Source organism: Heterostelium album (genome assembly GCF_000004825.1).
Source record: "Heterostelium album PN500 unplaced genomic scaffold PPL_contig13, whole genome shotgun sequence".
Lineage (NCBI taxonomy): Eukaryota > Evosea > Eumycetozoa > Acytosteliales > Acytosteliaceae > Heterostelium > Heterostelium album.
In genome coordinates, this window is record NW_008805090.1 from 339,901 (window position 1) to 352,149 (window position 12,249).

The window sequence follows — 12,249 nt, forward strand, 5'->3', positions numbered from 1 at the left end:
ATTTTTAATTGTTCTTATCTATTGAATTATTACCTATTTAAGTTGACAAAAATAAATCATTACAGTTAAATTAAAAATCAATTAATTTAGTTAATAGATATCAATAAATGATTAACACAAAGGTAATCAAATATTCCGTTTTGATTGTTCTGGTAGTGGTAGCCTTCCTATCTCAAACATCCTATTCATATTAAGTACCCAGTTGTACAAATCATTTTAGATTAAATTATAGAACATAGTTATTGATCTAAATAAACATACAAATATTGCTAAAACAGCAAGGTGTTAAATTGAATCGATAGATCTGATTTGATGAAATTTTATAATTTTTATTATTATTCATAGTTCATCTCTACAAAAGTAGAGTAAGTATTTTTATTTATACATCATAAAATCATAGTTTTGATATATATAGTTTAGAATTTCTTTAATTGTTGTTAATATTATAAATAGTTAGAAAATGATTTAAAGTAATGTTATTAAACACATACCCATCTATTATTGCAAGTCACACAGGTGACGAATGTGGTCAGAGGATCATCAGCAGATCTCGTTTGCAATTGAAAGTATGTACATTTCCTTTTACCGCATTTAGGGCATGTAAACAAATCACTTGAATGATCACCATCATCATTATTCTTAGTATCTTGTTCCTATGAAAACAAAACAACAATTGTACATTTAAATCAGAATCACATAACAGAAAGTAAAAGTATATCAACTATATAGCTTACTGTCATTTTAAATATTAAAAAATTATATATATAAATAATAGCTTTGATGATATATACACTTATAGATCTTGATTAATATTAAATAAATTATTAAATCAGTAAAATAAACGCAAGTGTTAGTAAATAGATCTATTTAAAGTTGATCAAGTTTGAATGAGAAATATTCTCAAATTTTAGAATTCAATGAAAGTACAATTTACAATTTATTATTCTTAGATTTTTTTTATTATAGATAGGTTAATTTAACCTATTTGTGTTAGTTTTAAGGAAAGTATTTCTTTTCTTTTTCTTTTTCATTTTTTTTTTTTTTTTTTGATATTAATGTTTATATCATATCTAGTTGGTTGGGTTACCAGTTTGACCTTGAGACATTCTTTCTCTTCTCTCTGCGTATTTCTTGTCGAGTTCGTCTTTAAGATGATCGTAGGTATAACCGAAACCGAGACCACCTCTCTTTAGTCTATCGTTTTCTGAACTCTCTTTCGTTGGTTGTGGAGTGCCCTCTACAAACTCTGCAGTGCTTGGCTTTAGCATCGAGCTAGGTGTTGATGGCTGTGATGACTGCGTTGGAGTTGATACGTGTTTGAGTAATGGATTGGCTATTGAACTTGGAGTTGGTGGATTTGAACCTGAAGATGAAGATGCCGATGCTGATGCCGATCCCGTTGACGTTGGTCTTTGTGGAAGAGGTGGTGGTAATGGTGCTTGATTTGGATATGGAACGTCGCCTGGCGATCTATTTGGACTGAGTCCACTACCGCTGCTGCCAGTTGGCGACTTGTTTTGATTGTATCCGGCACCACTTGATCCTGCTGCACCGGGTACTTTCAACGAGCCGGAACTAGAGTATTTACTGCGGAAATCGTTTTGAAGCGAAGTGTCACCGCCATACATTGAGTTGTAGTCAGTTGCAGTTCCACCTACACCTGTGTTGAGACCTGTGGTTGTAGTATGTGAGAACGAGGTTTGTTGATGGAATACACCGCCAGCTGCTACAGGTTCGCCTTGTGCGTTCATTCCATAAGAGCCGGTGTTGTATCCAGATTGTTGTTGTTGTTGTTGACCATATCCAGCTTGTTGTTGTTGACCATAAACATTTTGTTCGTATCCGGATTGACCATATCCTGATTGTCCGTATCCAGCTTGACCGTAGCCATTCTGCTGGTCATACTCACTGCCAGCAGTTTGCCCATAAGCATTCTGTCCGTATTGCTCCATTCCCATGCCCATTCCCATTCCCTCCTGTCCTGGTACACCAACACCTGGCATTCCATATCCAGTGTAACCGTACTGTGAGTAAGCATATTGATCCATTCCCGCTGGGTACATTCCAGATTGTTGTTGAACGGTCGATTGTGTTTGAGTGGTTCCGGTGGTACCACTTCCATAGTTATAGTAGTTATTGACGGTGGAGCTGGTTGCAGAGTATCCAGATCCATTGGCATTCTCTTGCTTGCTGCCTGTATTCTCCTCGTTCATCAACACCTCGACCTTTACCACTTGGTAGGATCCGTCGAACCACTCCCAGAATGCCTTGAGGAAATTCTTGGCTTCCATGCAATGGTAGGAGAGAGTTCCGGCACCGACAGCAGCCGTCAAACCATAGGTAATAAAAGCAGCGGCAATTCCAGTCTTTCTAATTCTTGCCCAGTAGTCAACTTGAATAACGGTACCTCCATCTGTATCTCTTTTAACTTGTAACTTATATTTTGGAATGAAATTTAAATGTAATCCAGTTTTTCTAGAAAAATAAAAAGAAGAAGATTATAAACAAGTTAATAATTTACATATGTACTTTAACATTTTGTAATAATTGATTAATACAAACCTTCCTTGCATATATCCTTTTGGATCAAACTTGTCAGTTTGATATTTTTGATAGGACCACCATGAGTTGATTGTGGTCATCAAGTTGGCGATTGGAATTTGTAAACCATAGTATTTTCTTGATTGTACAAAATCAAAGACACTCAAAACTCCTTGTGTTGGATCTTTTCCTCCCATTTTCCAAGATATATTATTTTTTTTTTTTGTAATTTGAACAATTAATATTAAAAATTGTATTAATTTATTATTATTATTATAATTTTTTTATATTATTTTTGAATCTAAATAAAAATAAAAAAAGATAAAAAATAAAATAAAATGGATAAAAATAAAATATGAATTAATTAATGAAATTTATTTGAATTTGTTTGTATTTGAAGTATGGTTATATAATTTTGTAGTTACCCTTTTTAAATTAATTTAATATTTTATTCTCTTTTGTATTAGAAACACTTTTATGTAAACAAGGTTACAATATTCTGCAAACTTAATTTCTTGAAAAACTGAAACCTTTTTAATTTATATGTAATGTGGTTGAAATTCAAAAAAACTTTTAAAAAAATATATATATGACCTTCTAATAAAAGTAGATAACAATAACTGCTTTAGATATTACTTAAAAATAAAAAATTAATTAATTATTAAAGTTGAAATAATTCAAAGTATTTGTGTTTTTTTGTTGGTTAGTTAATAAAAAGGATATTTTTTTGTTTTTTGTATTATTATTTGGTTTTTTTGATTTATTAATTCAATTCAATTTTCGATAATATGGCTCTACTATGAAAGTTACAATATTCATTTTATTGTATGAGTTTTAGGAAATAATAATTTTTTTAACCAAATTTGGTAAATCTCTTTTTTTTTATGATTTTTTTCGATATTCAAATTTTTATCCAATATTCCTGTTGGATGTATGGTAGGGTTGAACAAGGACGTGTTTTTTTTATTCAATAAATTGGTTGATTTCTAAAACGGGTATTCAAAGATCATATTTATTTAGTGTCATAGTAAAAAGAATATCGTATCGTGAAAAGTAAAAGTTCTGATAAAATTTTTAATTAAATTTCTTTATACTATATCTTCCAAGTAAAATAAAATCGAGGTTTGTTTTAATTTATAAATCTATCACCAATAAGGTAGTTTATTTTTTCTTTGTAATGTTAAAACAATTAAGATATTAGATAAAATGTTGATTTTATAAAAGATCTTAAAAATTAATTTTTTAATTTTTAAGTGATAAGCAAATATATTTTTGATTTCCAACTACAGATAAGAATAAAATTTCTAATTGATCATTGACTCCTGAGATATTTATTTTAAAGTTATTACTTCTATTTTTTTATTAATATATTAAAGAAATTTTTTATAATCTTTTAAAGTCTCTAAAATATTTTCATTCAATTTCATGTTGGTTTTAAGAACTTATTTTACAAGTATAGTTAATTTAAAGTTAATATGTTTTAATATTTTTTTTTGGATTTATTGTGAATAAATATTCGATCAAAATTTTCTCAATTGACTTTTTTAGTCAAGATGGAAAAAATCAAAAAACAAAAAACAAAAAAAACAGACCATCAAAAATTATAAAGTTGATTGCAAATAAAAGTAAACAGTAGTGTTTGAAAACATACATGTATCAATAAATTACTATTTAAATATAATATAAATTAAATCTTAGGTTTTTTTTTTGTTTTTTTATTTTGTTTTTTTTGTAATAATAGATTTTTAATAGATTTATTTTATATATATATATTTTTTTATTTGTTTGTTTTTTTATTTATTTATTTATTTAATGGATACTAAATCATCTATATCTACAACATCATCAGCAACATCTACACCATCATCATCATCATCATCATCAACATCGAATCTTAGTAATAATAACAATAACAATATTAATAATAACAACAATAGTAGTCTGATATCAGCAGCAATAGCAACATCTACAAACAATGTTGTGGTGGTAGATGATGGCTCAAAGAAATCGCTGGAGTATGGCAAGTCGATGTTGTTGGATATCGCGCGTATCGATGAGTTTGTAGTTGCAAGTGATCCTGTTAGTGAGTTAGAGATCGTTATGTTCTCACGTAGAATGACCTCAAGATGTTCAGAGCTATCGTTACCATCTCTTACAACTACATCTACATCTACATCTCTAACACCAACAATAGCCAGTGTTAACAACAACAACAACAACAACAACAACAACAACAACAACAACAACAACAACAACAGTAATAACAATAACATTAACAATAACAATCATGGTGTAGTAAGATCAAAGATAGAACATACAGAGTTGTTGGATGTTATCAAATCGATAGTGAACAGCATCACCAATATCATTGCAACTGTGAAGCAATACAATAGTGTTGCGCACAAGGGTGTTGCACTGACGACGTTGGCACCGGTCAAGAACGACTATCTACTCCACCGAAAAGACCTGCTTCTACAGTGGCAACATCTAATACTGTTACTCACCGAAATGCATTGGCATATACCTACTTTTAATGCACCGAGACCATCGACAACATCAACAACAGCAGTAACAACAACAACATCGACAACAGTAACTACAACAACATCGACAACTATAACAACATCAACAGGAACAACGAATAATGAGCAGCAACAATTCTCACAGTCAGCACCGACTTCACCATCTATGAAGAGTAATCAGAGTAGTAGTTGTAATAGTCCGGAGAAAGTATCACCACTCGCAAGTGCTACTACTCCGACAATGTTGAGCAGTAGTATGCAGGCTGGTTCCTCGGTACCGACTTCGCCACCAAGAATCAGAAGATCTTCTATTAACAACGGTACGATGTTACCACCGATAGTTGGTCCACAGATGAAACAGCAACAGCAACATCATCAGCAACAACAACAACAACAACCACTTCATTATTTCGATTATTTATATCAGATACACACTTCGCTACTGAATCTACTCTGGCACTTGAAGAATCAACAGAGAATCAATCAGAATAGATCTTCCTCATTTTCATCTACGACCAGTCCGATTATGTTATCTAGTAGTCCATCAACACCATCTTTATCAACACCAATATTAAATAATAGTCTTGATTTGAATACAACAACAACAACAACAACAACAAACACTAATAACGATAATAGTAATAATAATACAATGTTAATTTCAATATCACCTATATCAACGACATCACCAATTGTAATACCATCAAAACCACCAACAACAGCAACAACAACAACAACAACAACAGTTATACCACGAGGTACAATGTATATAGAGCAGACCAAAAATATAACTCTACCAAATCTCTGTACTAAGCTACAAGAGTCTTCGAATTCATTAAAAGTCATTATCAATGAGCACGCTCAATTGAGCAGCAGCATACAGTCACTGTCTGCTTCACAATCAACTTCTGTAAGTCAAAGTAAATCAATGTTATCTATATAACAAACTTGTTATTAACTAGCATTTTCTCTCTCTAATATATATATAGGAGTTGATTGATAAAGTTAATCAATGTATCAATATATTTACACATATAACATTCAATGTAAAAGGTAATTAATTACTAATCTAAATTATAATATTATATTGTATTGTTTAATTTCTAACATTTTATAATTTTGTTTGTTTATTATTTATTATTTATTTATTAAACAGATCCGTTTGTTAGTACTACCACTAGAAGGAATAGTAATAGTAGCAGTAATATAACAGCACCAGTTGTAATTCCACCACCACCTATAAAGTCACCAAAGCTGACAAAGGCAAATACAAAGTCAGACATTAGCAGTAGGACAACCACAATGAAGACAATCTTGCTTAATTCATTCATGGGCAAACCAGTTCAAAAGCAAAGCATTACCATCACCAGAAATGAGGCTACTGGTGCTTCTACTATTGTTAATACCGAGACAACACCAAGATCAATTGAAACAACAACAAACAACAACAACAATAATAATAATAATAATGAAGTTACACAATCTTCTACATCTACCTCACCTATTCCAATATTAGATCTATCGCAATCAAAACAGGACGAACAACAACAACAAGATAGTAATAATAATACAAAGATTGAAGAGAATCAACAAGAGCAGATAGAAGAACAACCTATACCACAATATCAACATATTGCATCACCTAATATTGATATACCTATAAAGAATAACAACAGCAATAGCAATTTTAATATATCGTTAACACCAAACCAAACCGATACAGTAACAGATAGTTCGTTCTTATCTACCGATACATCATTCATTGATAGTAATATGTCTTTGAATCAACAACCTTTAGTTTTCTCTGACGATGAACAAGCACAACCATCACCTTCCAACTCTACCACAAATAATACTTCTACTTCTTCTTCTCATCCACCTATTCCAATTATACAATTACCACAACAATCGACTTCTTCATCAAACTTGTTAGCTACTTTATTAAATTCAGTTTTACCAACAACTGCAACGACATCAACAACAGATGAACCAACAACAACAACAACAACATCTACATCTTTATCTACATCGGCTAGAAACTCGAGAACGATAGCAATCGTTCCTTCACCATCGATGGAAATGATATATTCACCGAGATTGAATGATTCTGATGAAAAGCAACAGCAACAACAACAACAACAACAGACTACTACAACATTGACGTTGATAACCAAAGACAATGCACCGACTTCACCAAGCTCAACTACAACAACAACTACACTGGTGATAACCGATTCCGGTGTTGGAGGTGGAGCGGGAAGCAGTCCAACGTCATTGACCAACGAGTTGGCAATGTCACCAACGAAATCGATGACAGCAACCACTACAACTACCACTACGGTTGCCAGCAATAATACAACGACTACAACGACAACCACTACTACTGGTCCGGCATCGACAATCAATCCCAATACGATCACTGCTATCACCAACAGTCAGTTACCTCAACAGCCGACCAGCGGAAAGAAATTGAAACCATTCAAGATGTCGGTATTCTCTAAACACTTGAAATCCATCAAACAAACCGATGACCAAAAGCAACGTAACAGTTTCAATCAATTCTGGCTCGAAGGTTCGACTCACCAGGATCGTCAAGACAAGCTGCCATCCGATGACAAAGAACGTCTTCAAATCAATAGTCTTGGTTCATACGTATCCAATCTTGTTATTAAAGGACTATTGGCATCTGCAGATCCAATTCAACCTCCACATATTGAAAAGTAACTTACTTCTTTAATTAACAATCAATCAATCAATCAATATCTAACTATATTTTTCTTATACTATAGTTATTCATCATGTGTATTATTTGCGGATATCTCTGGTTTCACTTCTTTGACGGAGCGACTTGGTGGACATGGACAGGAGGGTGTCGAACTTCTCACTAGAAATCTAAATCGTTACTTTGAGATTCTGATTAAGGTTGTCAAGGGCTACGGTGGAGATATCGTGAAGTTTGCAGGTGATGCTGTGCTGACACATTGGCCAACGCATGGCGATGTTACCAACCGTGTTCGTATTGCTTGTGAATGTGCGCTTTCCCTACAGCGAAAGCTGCACAACTTCCCTGTGCCCGGAGGATTCCTTACACTGCACATTGGAATCGGATGTGGAAATATCAGTGGGCTGTACGTCGGTGGTGTCAGTTCGAAAGTCGAGTTCCTGATTGCCGGTGAAGCGCTGATCCAAGCCACACTCTGTGAGAAGGAAGCAGAAAGTGGAGAAATCTATATTTCACCGCAGTGTCAAGAGGTTATCAAGCATTGCGCAAACTGCAGTAAACCAAAGGGAAAGACAAACTACAAGTTGGATTCTATGGTATTGCTTGACAAGAAGGAGAAGAAACCGACCGCCGATTACAATGAACAGATGTTGGTGTCGATGGATCGCAAGTTCCTCTTTTGATCTACCGCTTCTCATGGATATGGAAGATTCACTGAAGCGATTCGTTCCGAATGCAGTAATCAATCAATTGAAACATGGACATGGCGAGTATCTTGCGGAACTCCGTCATATCTCTGTGATTTTCGTTAATCTTTCCTATGGTGTTCCCGATCCTGTGAAGGATTTGAAAAAGTTGCAATCGATCGTAGTGGAAATTCAAAAGATTGTTTATAAATATGAGGGTACTGTCCGTCAGTTCATGATTGACGACAAGGGTTGTGTATTGATTGCTTGTTGGGGTGTACCGCCCTACAGTCATGAAGACGATCCTTCGCGTGCAGTCGAAGCTGCCATGGAGATTGTCGTATCCCTCTTCAAGTTGACGGTAATCTCGACGGTGGGTGTCACCACTGGAAAGTGTTTCTGTGGTGATGTCGGTAGCGATGAACGTCGTGAATATGCGGTGGTCGGTGACATGGTCAATCTCTCGGCGAGGCTGATGAGTCACAGCCAAGGAGGAGTACTCTGCTGCGAGGAGACTTCAAAGAACGCCAAGAACATTGAATTCGTACGACTGAGTGATCCTATCAAAGTGAAAGGAAAGGCAGCTCCCATCCCGGTGTTCAAGCCAATCAAGAAGTACACGCTCGATCACCAATCACCGAGAAATCATCCAGTTCGCAATCGTGCTCTCATCGGTCGCCAACCACAGTTGAAACAGGTGGCCGATTTGATAGGGCTGGTACGGGATGGCTATGGAACACAGGTGGTTCTGATAGAGGCAGAAGCCGGTCTTGGTAAATCGCGATTCATCTCGGAGATCAAGTATTCATACTGTCAGGGACTAAAGGTTGTCAAAGCAACTGGAGTGCAGATGAACGAATCGATTGCATTCTACATTTGGAAACAGCTGCTAGCTGAGCCACTCAAAGAATCAGAGGCACAGGAATACAAGAATCTTTTGGAGCTTGGTCCACACGTTGGTCTGCTCAATCCGATTTTGGATATCAACGTGAATCCACCACAAGTCAATCGTCGATACTCTGCACCGCAACGTGCTGAAACTCAACAGATGTTGATGCTCCGGCTCGTCCAAATGTTAATCCCCAGAAACACTGTTATAGTGATTGACGATGCTCATCATATGGATAGTGCAAGTTGGACTCTGACATTGAATCTCTGTCATCAGTTGGAGAATCATTTAATTGTCATTGCTCTGCGTCCAATGAAAGAAGGTTTGCCGTTTGGATTCACCAATCTCACTGGAATTGCAACGATTCAACTGGAACCACTCGGAACCAAAGAAGAAACCGCTCAGCTTATCAATCAAATGTTGAACTCTGAAGGTGTGCCCGACGAGATTGTAGAGGAAATATTCAATCGTTCACAAGGAAATCATTTCGTTATCGAAGAGATGTTGAATGGTCTGCGTGCAGCCAATCTATTCGATGAAGCAACACAGCGATTCATTTCGAAACTCGAGGCGATCGAGCATATCAGAGTGTCGCTACCTCGAACAGTAACTTCACTGATTACCAGTAGAATCGATCGGCTCTCTAATGTCCAGCAATTGGAGTTGAAAGTTGCATCTGTCATTGGTACACCGTTCACTCTAGACAGTCTCTATCGCATTCTACCAACGGAATCCACCACCAAGGATGACTTGTTACACGATCTACAGATATTGGAAAAACTTCATTTCATTCGTTCACGTGTCAATGCAAGTGGAGAACTCGTTTACTCGTTCCAACATACGCGAACACAAGAGGTTGTCTACGATCTAATGTTGTTCTCACAACGTCGTGAACTACACCACAAGATTGCCAATATTATGGAGTTGACAAACACACCACAACACTCTTTGTTTGTTGCACTCGTTCATCACTATCATCAGGCACAAGACAATGTGAAAACGGTTGAGTATGCTAGTAAAGCAGGTGGAATTGCACTTTCCGATAATAACAACAAGGAAGCAGTACGTTTCTTCCAGTTGGCATTGAAATGTCTGGACGATATCGCCAATACTCAGTTGGAAACATCGGCCGAAGAGGACTCAAAGAAATTGAATCCAAAGAAACTACACAGACGAAGTGCATCAACAAATAACTTTACATCGATTACTTCAACAGCGTCAGGATCTTCATCATCTTCGTCGTCATCTCCAAATCCCAAGAAAGCTTCACTCGAAGCTGTTTCCATCTCACGTAAACTCGGTCTGGCACTCTACAATATGGGAGCGCTTCAATCGGCATCGCTACATTTCTTGACTGCACTCAAACATCTTGGCATTGAAATGCCACCCAACCAGAGTGCACCACAGCCAGCTCCATCGGGTGCACGTAAATTGGTTCGTCTTCCAAAAGTTGCACGCCAAGATTCTCTCACCAAATTCTTCACCTCAACGCTCGATCCATTTGAGAAAAGAGAGGCCATTCTGTGTCTTGTCCTCCTCTCTAAAATATTCCTACACGATTGCGCTAAGCAATCTTCATCTTGGTGTGCATTCGTTGCGTCTCAGCTTGCAACCGAGAGTTGGAATCTCCAAAGTGAAGCGTTATCCATTGGAATTCGTGTGCTCGGTGCCAATGGAAATCATGCCACTCCCTTGAAATACTATGCAGAGATATTGGCACGTTCCGATGAAACCAATGGATATGTGTATGGAAACTCACATCAATCATGGGGAATCTACATGGCAGGACTTGGAAGATGGACTGAAGCGGAATCGGGATTCCAAATCTCGTCGGAATCCGCTGGAAAAGTGGGTGACAAGAAGATGATGGAAGAATCCAGTGTCCTGCTAGCCATGTGTCTCTATTACATGGGACAATGGCGTGCCTCTGTCAATCTGGCGCAAAAAGCGTTAGAAAGTTCACGAGTCCGAGGCGATATTCAGCTACAGATCATGGCTCTCCTCACAGCTTCGTTCAGTCACTATCGTCTTGGCGAGCTGTCAATCACTGGCAGTAAACTCAATGAGATTGAATCATTGTTCAACACAATTGGTGCCGCCGAAGTCTCACTTAGTTTCCAAGTGAATTTCAATATACTAAAAGCATTACTTGCACTGCAACTCAACGATCCGGTCGGTGCCTACGAATATAGCAAGCGAACCTACTCGATATTGGTGCGTGGCGAACCCAACAATTTCACTACTTTCGAAGCCTATGCTTCGATTCCATTGATTCTCATAAAGCTAATGCAAAATTCGCTGTCTGGCACCAATCGTTCCAAAGTTCTCGCTGAAATACACGAGTCACTATCGTTGCTTGAGAAATTCTCAGAGATTTTCGCCATTGGACAACCACGTACCATCCTCTTGAAGGCGATCATTTCGATTCTCTCTGGAAAGGATCCATCGACCGACCACGAAGATCATATCAAAGAGGCCAAAGAGAAAGCTGTTAAATTACAGATGCCTTTCGAAGAAGAGCTGTGTGTCTACTATCAATCCCTCTATTTTGATGGGGATGGTTCGGGTTACCAGCCGGTAATAGCTCCGAGCAATACCAATACTCAATCTTCATCACCACCCAACATCACCAAAGTATCATCACCTGAAAAGAAAACAGATGTATTCAACAGTTTATTTGGATTACGAAAATAAATTGTTTATTTGTATATTATTTTTAAACATAATTTTTTTCATTCATTATTTAAATGTAAATGATATATATATATCATTCTATCTCTCTTGAAATATAAATACTAGATAAGTAAGATACAGTTGACTGCGTATAAAAATAAATAGAAATAATTTATTCTATGTGAAAGAAGGAAGGGGAGGGAGGTTTGGAAATGA

The 12,249-nt window shown here is 36.3% G+C and overlaps 3 protein-coding genes across 3 annotated transcripts; 1 reads left to right on the top strand and 2 right to left on the bottom strand.

Moving 5' to 3' along the window:
• Nucleotides 1–4: 4 nt before the first annotated feature.
• PPL_05928 (uncharacterized protein) lies at nucleotides 5–740 on the bottom strand (the record flags this gene model as incomplete). The annotated part of the gene is made up of 4 exons (XM_020576798.1): nucleotides 5–33; nucleotides 262–304; nucleotides 492–653; nucleotides 735–740. The coding sequence occupies 4 exons, from the start codon at nucleotides 738–740 to the stop codon at nucleotides 5–7; spliced, it is 240 nt and encodes a 79-aa protein (XP_020433210.1).
• A 330-nt stretch (nucleotides 741–1,070) lies between these two features.
• PPL_05929 (uncharacterized protein) lies at nucleotides 1,071–2,738 on the bottom strand (the record flags this gene model as incomplete). The annotated part of the gene is made up of 2 exons (XM_020576799.1): nucleotides 1,071–2,475; nucleotides 2,563–2,738. The coding sequence occupies 2 exons, from the start codon at nucleotides 2,736–2,738 to the stop codon at nucleotides 1,071–1,073; spliced, it is 1,581 nt and encodes a 526-aa protein (XP_020433211.1).
• A 1,615-nt stretch (nucleotides 2,739–4,353) lies between these two features.
• Nucleotides 4,354–12,204, top strand: sgcA (guanylyl cyclase; the record flags this gene model as incomplete). Its single annotated transcript, XM_020576800.1, has 7 exons — nucleotides 4,354–5,973; nucleotides 6,053–6,116; nucleotides 6,220–7,783; nucleotides 7,853–8,451; nucleotides 8,525–9,244; nucleotides 9,317–11,937; nucleotides 12,199–12,204. The coding sequence occupies 7 exons, from the start codon at nucleotides 4,354–4,356 to the stop codon at nucleotides 12,202–12,204; spliced, it is 7,194 nt and encodes a 2,397-aa protein (XP_020433212.1).
• Nucleotides 12,205–12,249: the final 45 nt, after the last annotated feature.